General features: G+C 35.2%; 1 protein-coding gene across 1 annotated transcript in view; it reads left to right on the top strand.

Moving 5' to 3' along the window:
- Positions 1 to 19,923, top strand: part of LOC129065514 (transmembrane protease serine 11F-like) — a 98,217-nt gene extending 78,294 nt beyond the window's left edge. Inside the window, exons 5-11 of the mRNA XM_054566746.1 lie at positions 4,772 to 4,839; positions 6,474 to 6,637; positions 9,456 to 9,494; positions 12,741 to 12,942; positions 16,155 to 16,414; positions 17,866 to 18,008; positions 19,765 to 19,923. Of these exons, the coding sequence (XP_054422721.1) occupies positions 4,772 to 4,839; positions 6,474 to 6,637; positions 9,456 to 9,494; positions 12,741 to 12,942; positions 16,155 to 16,414; positions 17,866 to 18,008; positions 19,765 to 19,923 (1,035 nt within the window). The remainder of the gene's footprint in view (positions 1 to 4,771; positions 4,840 to 6,473; positions 6,638 to 9,455; positions 9,495 to 12,740; positions 12,943 to 16,154; positions 16,415 to 17,865; positions 18,009 to 19,764) is intronic.
- The last annotated feature ends 1,787 nt before the right edge of the window (positions 19,924 to 21,710 follow it).

Below are 21,710 nucleotides of genomic sequence, written 5' to 3'. Positions count from 1 at the left end.
ACGGCTTCATATCAGGCTCCCTCTAATATCTTGTCTACAGAGCAACCAGAATTATCCTTTAAAAACACATTACAGTATTATTTTGTTTAAAACTTCATAAATGGCTTCCTCATGTTCTTAGAGTAAATTCAAGCTCTTCTATATCTATGAGTTTGTTTCTGTTTTGTGTGTTCATTTATTTAGTTCTTTAGGTTCTACATATAAGTGAAATCATGTAGCACTTGTTTTCCTCTGTCTGACTTATTTCACTTAGTGTAATACTCTCTAGATCCATCCATGTTGTCATAGATGGTGAGATTTCATTGTTTTTATGGCCAGTTGGATACTAGACTTATGGGGGGGGGTCACTTCATAAATTACATAAATGTCTAACCATTGTCCTATACATCTGAAACTAATTTAAAATAATATTGAATTTCAATTATAACTGACAAACTAAAAAAAAAAATACCCCAACAATTTCCTGGGGGGACAAAAAAAAAAGAGAATCCAAGCTCCTCATGAAGGTCTCCAAGGACCTGAATGTTTTGGCTCTAACTATTCCTCCAACTTTTTAAAAAATATTTTATTTATTTCTTTTTAGACAGAGGGGAAGGGAGGAGAAAGAGAGGGAGAGAAACATCAATGTGTGGTTGCTTCTCGTGTGCTCCTTACTGGGGACCTGGCCCACAACCCAGGCATGTGCCTTGAATGAGAATCAAACCGGTGGTTTTTTGGTTCACAGGTTGGCAGTCAATCCACTGAGCCATAGCAGTCAGGGTTTTTCCTCTAACTTTTATACTCTCCTCCTGCTCACTCTTCTCTACTTATATTGACATTCTTTTGGATTCTCTGTACATCCTGTTTCTTCTACCTGGGAGATTGTCCCATAGCACTGCTCTTTTTGTAGCTTACTCTTTTTTGGTCCTTCAGGTATCACTGAAATGTCTCCTCCATGGACAACCACTTCCTGTTATTGACCCCCCTACCGTTATGCTGTATGACTTTACTATACTAGTTGCCTTTTTATTCATTACTGTCTATCTCTGTGGTCTGTGAGTCCAGGGACCACAAAGCTTTGGACTAAAATATGGCTTATATATGGAAGTTTATGCATGGAAAAGAATAGAAACTAAAAATTTTGATGAGTTAAAAAGATGATATTACAGTATGGAAGCTGCCACAGTGCAGAATACAATCATCAAATATATGACCCAGATGATCATAGTTCATTTTAGTTCAGAGGAAGGAAAATCCCTTTTAACTAGCAGGAAGCTTTCTTGGAGAAAAAAAGGGAAATGGGATTCATTTTCTTGGTATATTCGCCCTCTGCTGGTACATATTTCCCTGATAGTAACAGGAAACCTGCAGAGTTTGCCTGGCTTATTTTCATAGGTGGACCTGGAAAGGGGTCCACCAGTTGGCATCTAGTAACTACTCATCTTCCATGAGGACAACCTGCATGTAGTTCCCAGCCAGAGGGGAAAGCTCAGTGTTGCCAGAGACAGTAACTGGGTGTCCTATCAGGCAGAGCCACAGTTTGTTTCAAACATTTTATATCAGGGTTTTTTAGGTTTTGTTGTTGTTTTTTTTTAATGTTGGTAGTTCAAACCAAAGACTACAATTGGTATATGATCTTAAGGAGAGCTTTTCTGTTTTACCATAAACTCACACACTCTTGTTTGAAATAGAATAATCTCCAATAAAATGATTTGTTCTTTATGGTTTGAATCATAAACAGGGAAGGATACAATTAATTTTTGTAATTTGGACTAAAAGTAATACTAATTAGTTTTTATTAGAAAAACATAAACATGTGTTAAACATTTCCAGAAATTGCTTACAATAAATAGGTGTCTAGAGAGCAACAGTTCCCTTAGCCTTGTTCAACTGAGAAGCAGAAAAGAGCAACCTCCCAAAAAGTTACCTTTTATGAGACTTAGAGTCAGGAAATAAAAGATGTATTGAGGCCTTTTTAAGGGTTTCCTGACCTGGCATCCACCCAAACATCTGTTGTCAAGTATGTAAGTAACACAGGATTGTCAGTATCGCTTACTGGATTTAGGAACACAAAACCTAGTGCCCGATTCCCTGGGTTTTTGTGTCAAAACTCCTACTTTCTTTTGTTTTTGTTCCTCATGCTTTATAACTTTACAACAACTTTACAAGGTAATGATTGTATAATTCCCTTTTTACAAGCGAGGACGCGTAAGCACAGAGATGCTAAATGATGCTTCTAAAATCACTGCCTGGTAAGAGACAGCTTCACAAATGGACAATGTGCTTAACCACTGTGCTGTTACAACTTCAGACTTGGTTATGTTTTCCTAATACCCCACATACATGTGCATTTTTGTTTGTATATTTTTCATTAATTTTTTAAAAATTTCAGTTACAGTTGACATTCAATATTATATTAGTTTAAGCTGCATAGCATAGTGCAGAAACACCACTTTCTGTGGACAAGTTGACTTATGTGTCCTGAGTCTCAGTTAATTCATCTATACAATGGGGCTCTTGAGGATAAATAAATACTTTCCTCATGAGGTTGTGTGAGTTTTAACCAAAGCAATCAGTCCAATGCTTACCATGTAGTATGGGATTAATACATGTAAGCTGTTCTTAGTGGTTATATCAATACTATACTGTATCAGAATCTACCAATTTTTTAAATGGAGGTTGACACCTCAGGGAACCATCATTTTATTAATATCACATTTTTGTTTGAAGAGATTCTTTGTAGTTTTTCATACTCTTATATGACAGGATCTTGATCTTTTTCCAAAGGGCTATTGTATACACAGTTAAAATTTTCATATGACCTTTATATAAAATGTTGGAGGCCTTAAACTCAGATTTTCTCCCTGTTCCTTGAGAAATGAAAATAAAATGAACTCAGAGGAGCTTAGTGAAATCATAAGAAATATAACTCGGAACTGATTCAAACCCCTGGAATGACCATCCCTGTGGAGGTCACCTGTGGGGTCTTGGGGGGATTCTCACCTTACTTTACTCTACTTTACTTTCGATTCCCATGGATTTCTACTAAACATCTGGCAACATGATTTGCTGATAAAACCAAAACAATGCTTTATTATCCTCTTCCCTTTAAATTTGGTACTTTATTCATTTACTCATGTATTTATTCATGGGTTTATTCATTAAACATGCATTGAGTGTTTGCTGTGGGCCAAGCAATGTACCAAATTCTGGAGATACAAAAAATGAATTAGGCACCCTCCCAGCAGTCACGCAGCTCACAGTCTAGGGTGGGAAAAACACTACTGCAAACTGGCATGATAATCGCTGTAAGAGAATCATGAGCAAGATGCTGTGGTGGCCCAGATAAAGGAAGGTTCAACTTTGTTTGAGGAGGGCAAGTCAAAAATAACTTAGTTGTCACTGAAGTTTCTGAAGAATAACAGAGTTGTCACTGAAGAAATTTGCCTGAGATAAAAAATGTATTGTAGGAGGACGAAAATGAATGTGTATAGTCATAGAGGTGTGAACAAGTTTATCGGTCTTAGAAAGGAACCAGCCATTCAGTAGATAGGAGAATAGGCCTGGAATATAGGGATGGGCCAAGGGCCAATGAAAGGATAGGACTGTGGAGCTCAGATGGAGGGAGACATTGGGCTTGAAGCAGGGGTATAACATACTCAGATTTGCACTTTAGAAATATCCTTGTTGCCAGCATTGTCGGGCAACAACTGAGGAGAAGAAAGATAGAAGAGGACCACATAAACATGCCAGTGAAGGGACTGCTGCAAAGGCACAAGTTTCAAGGGAACCTATTTTAGACCATAGCAGAGGGATTGCAGGAAAGGATGTAGAATCAATATTTTAGGAGGTAAGACCTACCGAGCATTGTTACTAGTTTAGAAGAGTCAAGGAGAAGGAGGAATCTTATGGGGAAGAAGGCAATATTCCCTCTTCCCAGAGCATACAGTAATTGGGGGGCAAGATTAATCAGTGATGTGGGCCTATGTAAACTTACGTGGACCTGTAATATTTGACTCTCAGTTCATGTTTTTTTGCTTTGTTGTTGTTGTTGTTGTTTTGTCTCTAAGGCAGCAACTTAACAGTCTTTTGGAAATCAGAACCCTTTGGGAAATCAATTCACTGAACATTCAAAATCTTTCACTGGTTCAGACTGGAAAAGCCTAGTAACAAAATGCTGACAGTATGGAGAGTGGTGAAACTTGCTTCTAAATCTAGCACCAGTTGTGAAACACACCTGCCACAGAGAGATGACTAACAAGTGAAGGTGTGATTGTCACACAGTAGATGTTGTTACATATTATGTCAAACGCTGTAGTAATAGGATAATCATTTAAGAAATCAACAAATTAATATCAATAATGGACTAGATGCCATGATTGAGAATAAGGATAACTTACAGCTGGTTTTCTTAGAAGTGAGGATGCTGCCTTAAAAATTAGCACCGATACTTTAATTCATTTGATGATAATCCCAATGACCATTATCAATAGTTTACAACATGTCAGGCAAGGTTTGAAATGTGTGATATATATTCATTTAATCCTCAAAATAACTCTATGAGGTAGATATAATTATTATCCTATTTTTCAGGAGTTCAGCAAAATTGAACGGTTTTGTTAAGGTTGTTCAGTTCTGTAAGGACTAGAGCCTGATTTAGTCTGATTGCAATGAATAGCCTGTGCACATATCTGAGAATAAACTGAAATCCTTGTCATGCCTCACGTCTCTAGATAAGACAAGGCATAACATTTTTCTTAAAACTAATACTTTTTAAAATTTTTCTAATCAGATGTCTAGGATATTTCGACGTTCTTCTGGAGCAGGTCGGTTTATCAAATCTCATGTTATCAAAATAAGGTAGGTAATCTTGGTTTGCAACTTCAAACCAGTACATTAAGAAGCATTGAATCAACACAAATGCTCAGCTCCCATGAACAAATGTTTGCAGGAACACAAAGATGTGATGAATCTTGAGCAGCCCAGTTGATACTGCCTAGCCATTTGCCAGTTTTAATAGAAAGATGTAAAGTGCTCTATGACAAGAGACAATGTCACTTATTGGAGTAAAAATAAAAGTGCTCTCCAAGAGAAAAATAATGCAGGAAGAGGCAAGATGGTGCTGCCAACATACCCTGTTCCTTAAGTGAGGGGCTCAGTGGAACTTAGTCCAGTTCTTTTTGATTGAACTCATTTTAAGCCTACCCAACAACCAGCCTATGACTTTCTCTGCAATAAGGTTTTCTTTAATGCCATTATATTTCAATTGTTATTTTTAAATTTTTTCATACTTTCATATTTACACTCCTATAAAAGGCAATATCAATAAATTCATAAGTTGATAATATACTTGTTGTCAGAGACTAAGATAAATTACTAGAACCCATCTGAGGCTTGGCATTTATTAGAATAATATATTTTTTCTACCCATTTTTGATGAAAGTTACTAAATTTTTTCTATGGATATCAATCAATATATAAATATGTGTATTTGTAGTACTTATTTGTATGCTTTACTTCTTGATGGTAAAGTAAATATGCATATGGTTGAGGAGCTCCTGCCTTATCTACCTCTCTGCTCTGTGCATTTGTCCCTTCCTTACTTCCCTTTCTTCATCCTCTCCTTCCTTCCTTTATTGGTTATATGTTTCCAATTAAATTCATTATCAAAAGGCAGCAGAGGCTTCTTAGACCTACACATTATAGTATAAATTAATATATTTGAAATCCTGATCTATAGATTTCCTTTTATAACTTCTTTCTCTAACCATCTACTTATCAAACATGCATTAACTGATCATCAACCTACCAAGCACCAAATGGTTTGACACAATAAAAGTTTATTTCATTTCGGTGGCTCAATTCAAAGTGTCAGAAGTGGCAGCAGGGGATGTGGGTGCTGGCAGGGATGGCAGGATTTGCCCCTGGGTTTTCTGCATCTGGTTGGCAGATACAGGAAGAGTGAAGTCATGGAAGGTAGAAGGGGAGGTTTCTAGGGCCTGGGCCTGGAAGTGGGGTACATCATTTCTGCCCACATTCCATTGTCTAGAATTCACTAGGGAGTTTCAATAAACTGAAAGAAAGGCTAGGAAATGAAATCTAGATCTGTGCTCATAAGGCAAAGATACCTGGGTTTGGTGAACACAAAGCATTGTCTTTTCCACATCACTACTGAAGAATAATGATGGTTACACCTTTGGCTCAAATTACCTTAAAGAACAAATCCTTTAAGTGCATGTAAAGCATGAGTTCATAAATATCTCCTTTTCCCATAACTCCTCCAGACTATGAGCTAAGTTAGGGCAGAGAACAATATATTTTTCAGTTGTATATCTTAATCAGTATTTCAAGAGATAATTTAGGAATATGATATACACATATGCCATCCATTATATTACTTTAAATTTAGTGTGAATCTTAACACCTAAAAATAATTAATGATTAGAGAACTGGCTTTATTATTATCTTTATTTATCTTCTTTTTTGTTCTTTAGTCCAGATAAAAATGGTGTGAACATTCTTATAGTGCTCATGTTTCGATACCCATCTACTGGTATTGCTGAACAAATCAGGAAAAGAATTGAGAATATTTTATATCAAAATCTGAAGACAAAACAGTTGCCTTTGACTATAAACACACCATCATTTACACTTACATGTAAGTTCTTTTACCACCTTCATGATTCCCTTCTCTTGCAATCCTTTCATAAGAATTTAAGTCAATGTATTCTCTCATTTGAAGAATTCACCAGTGATATGCATATATCAGTATGGAATAAAACTAAAATAAAAAATTCACTATGAGGCAAAGTTTAGTTTTATGAATATTTGTTTTTTATATTTGGTTTAGGTCTCTTCTATACTTTCTACATTTTCCCCATGTATTATCATGTTATATATTTTCAAAAACATAGAAGAGTGGGCATTAGTTTCATCATTTTAAGGAATCTGAGACTTAAGGAAGGTGTAAGACACAGGACTAGCAAGGCTTGGGGCCAGAGCTGGTCTTTGCAGGTTAGCTCTGAGGATTAGCTTCTGTAGTACCAACGCAATAGACATCTTTATGAAGGTTTACTCCTGTAGAAAGAAAAATTGACATGAACTGGGAGGTGGTTCTCCAGCTTATTTCCAATTTAAAATATTTTCTTTATCTCTTTATTGATTCCTTACAAAACAAAATGAGGAAAATTATTATATTTTCCCTCAAAAGTGGAAGAAAATTATGTTCAAAAAGTTATGAAGCTCAAACTAAGACAGTCTCAAAGCTAGCTACAATTTTAATTGAGAGGCATTTCTGTTTTTTATATCAATACATAATTAGAGTTAAATAATGTGTTACAAATAAGATTTTAAGTGTCATTGTCAGCGACTTTGTCTTTATTTTCTTATCCCTCCCCCCAAACTCTAGCATATGTCTCACATACCATAGGTGTCTCAGCTCTGTTCATTGCTTCTGTTTAAATATTTCAAAGTTCAGTTACTTCTGACTTAATATAAAAAAAATAAGACTTATCCTTTGGAACTGAAAATATTTCCTCTCCCAGCAACCATGAATTTAAGAAAGAGATGTTAAGAAACATCTCAAAATGTTTTTACAGGAGTTTCCTGTAAATACATTTTGAGATGTAATCCCCATACACATTAAACACAAGTTTTTCAAGAAGTAATTAGTAATAATGAAGAGTACGGTTTTCACCTTTATTATCTATCAGTTATATTCCAAAACAAAACATGGTATTTTCCAGGACATTATAAATGGCGATCTCAAATTAAATCTCAATTTCTGATAATATGATTGCCTTTAATGCATGATCATGTATGCTAAAGTAAAATATCTAACATCAAAGGAATGTTAAAGTGTAGACTTTCTCATTTTACAAATAAAAAATTTCTTTTCAATCTTCTTGGTCATGTACACTGAATTTTTATTATATGCATTGATTTAATATAAAACTAACGGTATTCTATGGCTATATTTAATAAAATCTAGTCATAAAATTTTGTGGTAAAAATTCTATTGCATTTTTTTTCTGCCATACAGATATTGGGTTTGCCAAAAAGTCAATAAGGTATTTTTCTATAAAATAAGAGACACATTTTTCATTTTCACTGATAACTATTGATTTGGATATTTTAAATATGTTCGCTATCTCCCTTATGGCATAATGTTTATTGTTCTCAACTAATGTCTCAATTTGATCACTATCAACTTCAACTGGTTTACCTGACAGTGGAGCATCGTCCAATGAGAAATCTCCAGCATGAAACTTCACAAACCACTTTTGACACATTTGCTCAAAGCACCTTCTCCATATACTGAACAAATCTTTTTTTGCATTTCAGTTGCGTTTTACCTTTTTTGAAATAATAAAGCATAATATGCCCAAAATGTTGTGAATTTTATTCCATCTTCAATATGAAAATGGCTGGACAAAAATTCACCAATTTTGTTAAGTTTCTTAAAACTGCATGCTGATATGAACACTGTCACAATATAATCTAACAAAATTGTTTTGAATGAAGCAAAAGAAAACTAAGTGCTACCAGAGCCATCTTACAGGGGGAAAAAAATGGACAAACTTTTTGGCCAGCTCAATATCTCTTGTTAAATCAAGAGAATTGAAATATCCAGGAAACCTCTAGTATGATTTGGGACTCACATCCTTCTTTTGGGAAAGTCAACGTTCCTGAGCAACTTATCATATACTTCTCTCTTTTTTCTCTAACAAGTAACCAAAATAAAACAAACATTTAATCACCAAAAATTAAATGACACTGAGCTTCAATGAACACTTAAGATACATTTGAAGTAAAAAGATATCACAGAGGGAGGCATGAAGTGGAGGAGAGATTGTGTTAGGTGGGGTCCCTGCACTAGCTGTATGAATATGATAGAACTCCATGCCACTAGCGCCTGCTGTTGAGCCACAGCCTTCCACCATATTCATCAGAGGGAGAATCCTCAGTGATCGAAAGCCACTGACCTGCATTATGTGAGTTCCCACCTTTGTAGACCAGAGGCTGAAAATTGGGCTGTGAGGGGTCTGCAATGCCTTTAGCTATCTGGAGCTGCCTTTCAACACAACCAACTGCATGGAGGCTAGTGCACCTTCTAGAGTGAACACCAATTGTAATAGGAATCGGAGATTGCTTTAATGAGTTGTACTGAAGTTCCCAAAGGAAGCAGTTAGGGACATTCATCTTTACCATTCTTTTCTAAGTTTCTAACTTCAGTTTCTAATTTCTCAGCAAAAATTAAAACCAAAATGCTCTCTTTTTATTTTAAATTAAACTTATCATTTGGGATTAAATCAGAGTAGAAGGTTATTTATAACTTGGCAATGAAAAATCTCATGTTCTCTTGAAATATAAATGCTTTGGATAATAAACACTTCCTATAGTAGCCATTTGAACAAAATTACATGACAATAGGAACATATTCTGATACCAACTAATTCGTGTTTTGTTTATTTCAGCTATCGACAGCAAAAAGATGAGGAATCTTCTCAACAGCCGTAAGTTCCAAAACCCACAATTAACTCTCTCTTTCATAGCAAAGATAATGAATAAAAGCCATAAAAAAAGTTAGTAAAATGTAGCAAGTTTTTTTTCACTAAGATATAATTAATATAACACCATATTAGTTTTAGGGGTACAATGTAATGACTGCATATTCATATATATAATAACAGAATAATCACCAAGATAGTACCAAGAATTTTTGTTCATTTTATGTTTTTATCAACCACTTAGCTTTTTATTATTATTACTTTTAAGCTTTTAAATTTATAAATTTATACCAAATACAATTTAAAATTTTTTGGCTTACAGACTATGGTAAAAAGTACATTATATTTTCGATATAACATATATAGCTATATTTCTAACATTTTAATATTTTATTTAAATAATTATATTTTAATACACTAACATAGTTCAGAGAGTATTTTAAGTTTGTAACTAGTTAGGCTCCCTCCTGCTAAAATTTTTCTGGGTTTTTCTGTTTTGCCTTTTTCGTAAAATATCTATTGTGATCAGTTTTTGCCTCACCAGTCCCTACATTGGTACATATTTATGATCTTTTATGGAAAAATATATGTCCATTAAAAGGTTGTAAAAACACTAAAATATAATGAATGTTCTCTATATGTAACATGCAGCATTTAACATATTTTCAAATATTCTCAATACTTATGTATTTGTTCTCATTCATGTTTTTTGGCTTTTGGTAAATATTTCTTCTTCCCTTATGCTCTGCCTTTTTCTATGAACACATGTTGTTTATATCTTCTTACTTGCCTTTATGTTTGTTAAATCTGTATATGAAACTTTATATTTTTAGTTATAAAACTCAAGGATAAAACAAGTGCCTGATGAAAAACAGTCTAAATTCTTTTCCTCAACTTCAATTGACTTTCCAGTCTTTTATAAATAACTTCACAATTTTACTTATCATTTAATCTTATATAGTTGATTAACATTGTTTTTAAACATTATGTTCCATTTTATCCCCTTAGTTACAATTATTTACCTATCACTAAAATCTCCTGTTCTATTAATATTTTACTATTTCCCACTCTTGAGTATTGATTTAGCATTACTTTTTTGTCTGCTAAACCATATCTTCAAGTCATTTGAAACAAGAAAATTATACAAATGGTATATTGTCTGAGTACTTGCATATGTAAGAATCTCCATTTTGTTTATCTCAATGTCTTCTAAGTTACTGGGTTTTAAACTTTTCCACAAAATTCTGTACAGAATATTCTGTTTTCTTCTAGTATTTTTGCTATAGAATAGAAATTTAAGGCTGGTGTGATTTTTATTTTTATATAGGATATCTGTTTTTGTTTCTGAACAAATACAGGAGATCTTTATAACTTGTTTACCAAGAGATATAGATGTGGTTGTATTTTCACTGAATTTTGACTAGGACACTAAAAGTGTTTCAATGCAGACACAATGTTTTTTCTTGTTCTGGAGAAATGTTCTTCCACCATAAATTTGATGATTGATTCTGTTTCATTTGTTATTTTTTTTCTTACTCAGGAACACAAATGATTTATTTGAATGTCCACTTTCTGCCCTTCATAGCAATTACTATTTATAGTTCCAGCTCAAGTTACTTTCTACTGCATTCTGAAAGATTTTTTAACAATTCTATACTTCTGAAAACCACTTGTCTCAATTGTCTGGTCTAAGTTTTGTTCTCAGTACTTCATCCATGTCAATTTTATATCTGTTATGACATTTCTTGGTAATTTCTTTAATTTTATTTCTTTATATAGAGCACTTTTGTTATATGTGGTCTTATCACAGCATATTTTTCCCTTAGGGCTGTCCGCTTTTGTTATATTAAAGTCATATTTTCTTGCATGTCTTTGCTGATATCAAGCAAATGTGTCTTAAAAGTTTTTGTAGAAAATAACTTTTAAGTGATATATTTGTATTCTGAGATTATATTTTATCTAATGTGTGAGACTCTAATGATGCTGTATCTTATAGACAAAAAAACCTTGAAAGGCAGTTACTAGAAAGAATGGGAGGTAGGAGGATAATGAAGAAGATAAAGGGGGTCAAATATTTTGGCAAGAGAGGGAGACTAGATTTGAGGTGATGAACACACAATGCAATATTCAGACGTATTACAGAATGTACACTTGAAACTTATGTTATTAACCATTGACAATCCAAATAAACTTTGTAAAAAACTAGTCTTTCAAGAAAACATATATGTACATATATATTTTAGCTTATTTTATTATTTTTCCATCATCATACCCTCTTCTACCTTCACCTACACCCTTCCTGCCACAATTACAACAGTTCATGTCTGTGAGTTCTGGTTTTTTTTTTTTTCCTTTTTCACTTGATCCCTCTACCCCACAACCCTCCCAGGGCTATCAGTCTGCTCTCTATCTATGAATCTATCTCTATGTTTTTGTTAGTTTAGTTTGTTCATTAGATTCCACAGACAGGTAAAATCATATGGTACTTTAAAAAGTCATTATTGTTTAAGTTCAGGATTTTGCAAAGACAGAAATATAGATTTATGTCAAGGGAGAACCATGACCTACTTTTGTATATTTAGAAGTACATATACAAACTTTGGTGTGGATCCTTTTACTTTAATATCCAACTCTGTCACTTACCAGCTGGGTGACCTCCAGCAATTTATGTTCTCTTTCCAAGGCTGAGTTTTCTCATCCGAAAAATGTTTTGTTGTAAATGTATCTAAAACACGTAGCATCATTTTAACCTTTTTATTGAATTTATTGGGGTGACATTGGTTAATAAAATTATATAAATCTAAGATGTATAATTCTATAATATATTATCTGTATATTGTATTATGTGTTCACCACCCCAAGTCAGTCTCCTTTCATCACAACTTTCCTCCCCTATACCCTCTTCTATCTCACTCACCCCTCTTCCGTCTGGGAATCATCATAGAGGAGCTATACATTTTTGATGCTCAATAAATTATCTACCTATCTACTTATTCATCTATATGCGCTTTATGTAGAGAGACAGAAGTTGATTCCTGGATTGCATGCCTTGAAATAATTGTAAATATTTCTTCTGAAACTCAATAAGATCAGTAAGACCCTTACATATAACCTCAGAGACTATGTTAGAAATGGGTTCAAGAGTAGCAGGTGCAATGGATTGCCTGAGCATCAGCACTCAATGTACTTCAGGATACGCTCTTTTCCCTCCTCCTTTTCATGAAAACAAGCTGATGTATATTTCTGTGACAGGTTGTGGATTAAGGATGACATCATCAAACATGCCATTGCCAGCATACACTTCTACAGAAAGGATTGTCCAAGGAAGGGAAACATCCGTGGAAGGGGAGTGGCCATGGCAGGCCAGCCTCCAGCTCAAAGGGGCGGGCCATCAGTGCGGAGCCACCCTCATCAGTAACACCTGGCTCCTCACAGCTGCTCACTGCTTCCGCAAGTAAGTTCACCAGGGCTGTCGCGAGTCTTCTTTATTTAGTTATCAGTTGCCATTAATTGATTCAGTGTTTGGGAAGAGTCTAATCTCTTCAGCTTATCCTCTTCTCCATTATGGATGGACCCTCTTCTGTCCCCTAAAATGCGTTTTGCTTGCTCTATGCCCTGATCATGTTGATCTCCTCTTCCTGCTCTCAATGACTATAATGTTGGGTTTACATCACTCTCATGGCTCTCACCATATATTTTCCTGTATTATCATGACATTAATGTTATCTTTCTTACTATATATTAAATTATTTTAGTGTAAAGACTGATTATTATACATGTAACAAGTTTAAACTTTTCTGTATGTGCAAGGAGAAAATTTAACCACTCCTGTTCTTTTTTCTTTAAATTAATCCTTCTATTCTCCCACAATCAACATCCACTATCTCGTTTTAAATAAGATAAAATCAAAGATAGCACTCCTGAAGGTATACCTTCCAACTGCGTCACCCAAGAATCCCTGTGGTTTGTGTGGACCCGAAAGGTGTGTGGATGATAGGAGAGACCTGCCACCCTCTCTCTCTGCCCTCACAGTACAGAAGGCTGGTCATATGTGACTGAGCAGGAGCAATCTTCTTGAGCTTTCAGTTATAGCTATGTCAGTGCGTGTATGCATATGTACACAGCACCCTTTTGCCCCAGGTGATCAGGGGACACATGTTTTTTCCTCCCTGTGGTTTCTCCATGAGGGTACATAATTTTTTTCCGTTTAAACTCGCAAAAGGTAAAAGCTCTGAATGAAGCCCTACCCAGTGGCACCTGTTCACACCATCCTTTCAGAAAATTATCTTTGGTGAGTCTAAGAGGCTCTTGACCATCCTCGTAAGGTACCTACACTTTTATTTATGGAGTAGATGTGTAATAGAAATGACTTTAAGAAATTAAGGTGATTGTCACTCTCTCCTGAGAGAAGAGAAAAGAGACTCCTTTATATCGACAAAATAGCTAGCATGATACCTTAAGTGAACTTGTTTCACTAAATTTTTAAGGCTTTCTGAATTTTTGTTCACACAGTGCTCCAACCTTTGCACTCATTTTGGGGAGTATCATCCATTTTTATTTATAACTGATCTCTGTTTATGTAAATTAAAAATAAATCTGGATGTCAATGTATTACTATTTAGTGAAGAATGTAATATATAGTAATTAAGACACTTATTTCAGCAGGTCCAATATAGTCTCTGTGTGCTAAAAGACCCAAATGAAAATTGACCATTGAGTTTGGTAAAATTGATATAACTGGTGACCTTAATAAGAGAAACTGTGGTGACAAGATGGGGATGGGAATTAACTGAATAGACACTAGAAGAAGGATTGGATGCAGTGAGTTTTTAGATGCCACTTTCAAATAATTTTTAAGTAAATGGGAACAGAAATTTGACAAGTGATGATGGCTGTGGACTCACAGGAAAGATCTTAAAATATGAATGATGGCATATTTTATGCTTATAATAATAATCTAAAAGTGTTGGGAAATGAAATAATCCTGGATAGGGTTCAATATGGGGGGGATAATAATTTCATGCAATTGCACAATAACATATAGTGTTGTGAAGGAAAAATACAGGGTTCTTTGAAGATAATATGACAATTACCCAAAGAGTTTTAAAATTTTTGTTTTTTTCCTTATAAAAAGTATATTTTTAAAAAAATCATGTTAAAAACAAATGTTATATCTTTACTTCCATTAAAGAAAAGATCCTAGTCTTTGTGAAATTGTGTGGGTGGGGAAAAAAGTTTTTGATAGGAGAGCATGAGGTATGGGGCCTCTTTCTCTGACACCAAAGAGCTGGATATGTCCCTCGCTGGGGCAAGCCATTTAACTTCTGAGTCTCATTGCCCTTAGCCTCAAGCGTGTTGAACAAGGTCTATTACATGAAGCTTCCTTTCTGGTTGGCGATGAATGAAGAGATGGGGTACTTTCCTTTGTCTACTCAATTAGTTTATGAGGTCCTTGAGGACTGAAGTCATATAGCTTGTATCTCCCAGAATGCTACTTTTCAAATGAATCCTTCAGCACTCAGGTTTCAGCGTTAAATAAAAACATCCTTTAAGTGTAAAGAAGTCAAAGAGCTGAGAGAGGATCCCTCGGCACCTCCCAGTCCCCATGCCACTGCCGCAGGGCTCTGCCTGCTCATCCCGGGGGCAGTGCCTAGTACTTTGAAAACCACTGATCTTTCAGGTTTTCATTACACTGAAACACTTGTGATTCATCAACACAGCAACACTACATAAACAAGGAAATCCCCTTTATGAATAATGATCCTCTGTGTGATTTCCTTCTACATGATTTTCCTCTACACAGAGAATTTCAAGTTTCTATATATTTCTAGTCATCGATGAGGATAAGTACAAAAAGAAGGAACTGAACTTTGGGGAAGAATATAAAGATAATGAGACAGTAGTACTACATAGCAGCTGTTTGTGCTGTAATTGTGGGAGAGGAAAACATGTGTGAAGGGAGATCCTCAAAAATAGCAAGAGGGATTGTCCAGGCCAGATGAAAGGGTGGTTGGAACTCTCCCAGCATGATGTTGAGTTGAGTCAAGGCTGCTTATCCTTAAATAACCAGACAGGGTCTGGGCGTAGGTGAAAAAACAATCCTGTAATCACTCAAGAGTTTGTATACAGAAGAGACAAATTAGGTACACTTTATCTCAAGGATAACAGTAAGACCTAGTAAACAAAAGCCAACAAGTAAGTCATCAAATAAGAATGGATAGAGTGTGTGATACAGAGGGAAATGCCTTTTAGCATTAATAGTATCCAAAACAAATAAAAATTAATATCCCTACATTTCATTTAAATTATAGAAGACAGAGGATCTAATGAGTTTCTAATAAACAAGAAATTCAAAGATTGGAAATTAATTGTATAATATCCACTACTATTATTAACCTAAATGAAGCATTGAAATTTTATTTAGTTGCTGTGCTCTTTTTAGAGCATGAAATTTTAGAGGACGAAAATATTTTAAGGGCCTCCATATGCTCACTTACATCATCAGCTTGTTTAACCTCTTTTCTCAATGAGGTCATCAATTTCAAATTCTCTCAGTATAGGGATTTTTCAAGCACATAATCCCAAGAGGTGGGAAGAAATACAGTCCCAATCTTTTTTAAAATATAAAGTTAAGCATCATAAATTTTACTGTTTAATATTTTACAGAAATAAAGACCCAAGTCAATGGATCGCTACTTTTGGTATCACTATAACGCCACCCTCAGTACAACGAAATGTGAGAAAAATTATCGTTCATGAAAATTACCGAAGAGAATCAAATGAAAATGACATTGCTTTGGCTCAGCTCACTACCCGAGTTGAGTATTCAAATGCAGTCCAGAGAGTTTGCCTCCCAGATTCATCTATAAAGCTGCCACCTAAAACAAGTGTATTTGTCACAGGGTTTGGGTCCATTGTCGATGATGGTGAGTACCCATAATTTATCAATATAAGTATGTCTTAAGCTCTGACAAACTGGTTTAGAAAATCCCTCTTTAGATTTTTTTCCTAAAAATAGTGTTGATGCTCCCAGTGTGTATGGCCCTAAGAAGATCAGGGTTGGAGGTGGGGGCTGGCGGTGGGTTAAAAAGTAAAAGAAATCATGCCCTTATCCTTGAGGCATTCACAGTTCATTGAAACAGTGGGGAGAAAGGGGAGAGGCTAAGAAAGAAGAACAGAACAGACTGCTTTACATGCCATAAAAAGGGCCAATAAGCTGTGGAGTACCAGGGAGTAAATGATTCCAAATTGTGTATTTGCCTTATGTAAACACTCCTGGTTAGCATATACTTCAAACCACAATTTTATGATACTTTTTTCTTTTTTTTTCTAAATTCGTCTTTATGTTCATGAGGATACGTGATGATTATAAACATAAAAGTGCTTTGTGAATTTTTATTTTGGTTATTTAATAGAATCTGTATTTCTTTTCCTCTGTCTCACTTCCTAAGGTGTTTAAAAGACATCAATTCTAGAATTTTATAAACTGAAGACCAGAACTTAAGATTTCTGGGTACTAGTTCACTCCATTTTAAAGAGAGTGATTAATTAAACATCTTAACGGGGGAAATAAGAAACATTTAAGGTTTTATCAAGGATATCCCGAAGAAACTAGGTGACAAATGCCAATATATCTTAATCTGGTTTGGACTTTTTTTTTTAAAGAACTCGATTATATGTAAAATTTCCCAAATGCCCTGTGCACTTCCAACTTGAATTTGTGAGATGTTGTAATAAGTCTCCTTCAATCTTCCCTTCCCTTCCCACTAACTCAGGGCTACTCATTGACAGTTTCAATCAGGAGCTCTAAGCCACTTCCCTTCTCTTCCTGTACTCAGTTGTGTAGTATTCTCTCCTCCCAACTCCTGGCCCTGCTGGTGTCTGATTGCTAGCTTATACTAGACATCTGCTCTGTTCCCCATACTTCAGGGCGCCTTCCCTGAACCTTAATTTCTTTATATGGAAAAACATGCCAGTTAGACAACATCAGTATGATGGACCTTCTCCTCATGGGAAAAAAAAAATGTATGTGTATGTATATGTAAATACATACACATTTTTTTATATATATGCAAGACATTGTTTTGTGTGTGTGTGTGTGTGTGTGTGTGTGTGTGTGTATGTACATAATATTGCATGTAATTTCAAGGGTTCCAAAGCTTTTGAAGAACTGCTGATATGATATAATACTGGGTTGTGTATGTTTATGGTTCCTCAAATGGAGACATTTATGAAACAGAAATAAAATTAGGCAACAATTAATGTTAATAAAATATTGTTGCACTTTTACTCCTAGGTATATACATGTTAAATGTCTTCCATGTCTTAGATACATTTGAAGAATATGTTTATGTTTGTTTGTTTGTCTTTGTAACAGGACCTACACAAAACAAACTTCGGCAAGCCAGGGTGGAAACCATAAGCAGTGATGTGTGTAACAGAAAGGATGTGTATGATGGTCTGATAACTTCAGGAATGTTATGTGCTGGATTCATGGAAGGAAAAGTAGATGCATGTAAGGTAAGTCCAAAGTCAAGGTCAAACACTAAAAGGAAAGTTTCCATTAGCTATTTCTAAGTTTGTCATATATTTCCCTTGGGAGGAAAAAAATGGCATCTATGTCACCAAGGACCCAGTTTACTTAATGATCGCAATAACAAAAGTTATTACATTGAATGTTTGCTGTGTACCAAGCAAAATACTGAGCACTTTTCATATGTTATTTTATTTAATGTGAGATCAAACCAGTACTTTAATTATATTACAAATTAGGAAATTGAAGTCTGTTACTTCTATTTCTGGTTCACACAATTACTCTTTTGGTCTGTTGTTATTTTTCTTAAAATTGAAAACAAAAAGACACAGAAACCTCTCCTCTGAAGGCAGCTTTATTCAGATCTGTCATCGTCTCATGTGTCTGGTTTCGTCTACCACTGCTGAGTCGCCCTCCTTTGCCTGGTTTTCTAATGGCTTTGAAACCTGAAACAGGTTTCCTCTTCATCCCAAGCCAGGCAGTGTTAACGCTGATGCATTTAAATGTTGAATTCTTACTTTCTAGATCTCCTGATTTCCAGTGATCTTCACCCCTTTTCAGCCCCCTGTTCTTAGGGCCACATCTTGAACCTTGTCACCAAAACTATCCCAAATACCTAAACACTGATTCCCCAAACTTTCCTATTTAACACCTCTCCCCAATCCTTCCTGCCGGCTTTTCAATTACTCCCGCCCCCTTAGTCACACTCTTTTTTTACACCCCAACTACCAACCCTTACCCCCAAACACACACAACTTACACATATATTCTCTGTGCCCCCTCTTGGTTTTATTTTTATCTTTAGTTCTTATCACCATCCAATATACAATATATTATATTTAGCTGGTTTATTGTCATAAACTCCATGAAGGCACAGATTTGGGGGGCTTATTTTGTTTACTGTTGAACCACCAACACCTACAACAGTGTCTAGCACAATATTTGTTAGCTGAACAAAATATTGCCTTTCTTCAACTTTATAGAGACCTATAGACCATTGCCTCTCTACTTTCTCACATTCCATTAATCTCAGATTTTAAATGTTGGTCTATCTTATGCCTGTTCCTCTTAACTCTATACTTTCTCCCTAGAGTATCTATTTCTCTTCCATAGTTTCAATTATCATCTTCTTGCAGATGATTCATAAATTTATACTTTTAGGGACCCAACCTCCCCTTTGATCTCCAGATTTATATATTCCCTCAACCTCTTCTTTTCCCTCCAGACTTACAGGTATATTCTACTCCATTTGGATATTTCAGAGGCATTCAAAATGATGCACCCGATTCTCCTCTTATTCCCCTCTCCACCTGATCTCTTTCCTGTATTTTGTACCTCTGTGAATGACACCCCCTTTCATTTTGTTAAACAAGCCAGAAGAGTAAAAGCCATTCTAACTTTCCTTATCCTTTATCTATGCATTAACTTCATATTAAATATTTCATATACATGCTTACTAAATCATGCATAAATCCAAAGATGCTGAACTAAAGATAATGTAACCACTCCATATGAATGTTAGTCTTTCTAGAAAAAAATGCACTTCAAACTTTAGCACAAAATTTTAACTCAATTAAGAGAAACATTATATAATCATATAATTTATCTCTAGTGTGGCTGTATGTCCTTTGTTATCAATTTCCTTTTACTCTTTTTCTGTGGAAGAGAGATGATTGTAATGACCTTCCTACTGAATTAAATCAGAGTTAACAAGTTTAAATATGTTTGCATTTTTTTCTCCAGGGTGATTCTGGTGGACCTCTGGTTTATGAGAGTCATGACATCTGGTATATTATTGGTATAGTAAGTTGGGGACAATCATGTGCTCTTCCCAAAAAACCTGGAGTCTACACAAAAGTGACTCAGTATCGAAACTGGATTGCCTCAAAGACTGGTATCTAGTGTGAACTGTCCATGAATTACATCCACGGCACACAGAGTTAAAAACTCCTGCAGATTGTATATTGTTTATAGTTATGTGGTTTGGATCAGTGCTTTTTGCTGAGTCCTTCAGACCCAGACCAACCCAATATTATGATGTGGCCTTTGTGACCGAACTTTCTACCCTGAGGGAGGAAGACACAGCAAATGACAGGTAGCACTGACTCCTCATTCACAAAGCAAACTATGTTACTTATTAATATGATGAATATTTATAAATGGTTTTCTTCAATAGAAGATGAGGACCATCATTTTCCACAGGATATGAAGAGCTGCCAGAGCTGCCAAATTCTTACTTCCTATAATAGCAGGAGCACTTGGGATTCTTCTAGCAAAAAAAAAAAAAAAAAATCAAACAGTCTTCCCTGAGGATCAAGGGCTTCAATATTCCACCGCTGATGATTGGACACTCAATGGCTAGAATGGAGAAACATGGGATTTGCAATATAACTTGAACTGTAACCTGACTTTTTAAACAATAATAGAGAGCATTATCATTAACCACAAGTGTTACCATTTAAAAGAGGTTTAAATGTATCCAAACTTGCATTGTTTTAAATACAAAAGAACTAGTTTCAGGATGTATGTTGTATTATTAGTAAGCATTTCTGATTTATATTTTAACAGCATCAGCAGTTAGTGTCAAGCCTGAATGGAGAATAAAAAAGACTCTTGGGAACATTTTTTCATGGGTATAAGGAGGATGAAAGGAACCTATGAAACTTAGGCTAGCAGAGTTGGTTTCAAATAATTAGTAACAGGACATACAAACACTCTAGATTTTTGAGGAAATGATCTATACAATTATTTGTTTAGTAATATCTACATTAATATATGATTACTCATACTCTTGGAAGTCTTCAGCTATCTTATGGGTCATACATCTCTCAGCAAGTCAGGTTGGGGGAGCTGATTTATATAAAGCGCTTAGGACAGACAGTGCCTGGTATACACCATGTACTATAAAATGTTTCCTATAATGGAAAGAAATGCTTCTGTGAGTTTTAAGATGTTAATGTAATTTGTCAAATGAGTGAATGGCTTTGGGGCTTAACACCGCCCAAAATCCAGTGGAGGAAATTTTTGCAGTCAGGCTGCCTGAGCTTGAACATTGGCTATGCCTCATCTGAGCTCTTTATCCTTGTACAGGTTTCTTAACGTCACTGTGCATTAGCTCTTTCATCTTTATGGAGGCAAGAAAAATGGTGCCTAGTCATATGATTGTTATGTGGATTACATGCACTAATATGAGTAAAGAAAACGCTTGGAACAGTGTCTGCACACAGAAGGCCAATAATATGAACTACCATTAATTATTATTAGTGTGCTTTGGATTCCATAAAAAGTGCGCTTTTTAAAAACTGCTCCTTGCTTATCAAACATCGTGTGATCAATTTCAAAATATTTTAAATTACATTGTAAAAAAATTAGGTGACACTTGATTTTCAAAATCACTTTTTATGTCTCATTAACATATTTTGAACTATGTGTGCCTATAGACATAGTTCAAAATGTGAGCCACATGACCATTTAGCCTCAGGGCTGTAACTGCGGCGACGCGGCTGTATTCATTTCCAGGCCTCCAAGGCGAGACCGCAAGTACGAGAATTGCTGCCCTGATGTATCAGGGAAAAATGTAGCCTCTCTGTTTCTTTAATGACTGAAAGTTTTGTTAATTTATGTGTATGTGTTATTATGTAATATATGTAAACAAGATAAATATAACTTAAAATGTCACCTAGTTATTT

This window comes from Pteronotus mesoamericanus, unplaced genomic scaffold (genome assembly GCF_021234165.1).
Source record: "Pteronotus mesoamericanus isolate MK-2021 breed Mesoamerican mustached bat unplaced genomic scaffold, CSHL_Meso_final contig_180, whole genome shotgun sequence".
Classification (NCBI taxonomy): Eukaryota; Metazoa; Chordata; class Mammalia; order Chiroptera; family Mormoopidae; genus Pteronotus; species Pteronotus mesoamericanus.
The sequence above is the reverse complement of the archived record's forward strand: the minus strand, read 5'-3'. Positions and strand labels throughout refer to the sequence as shown.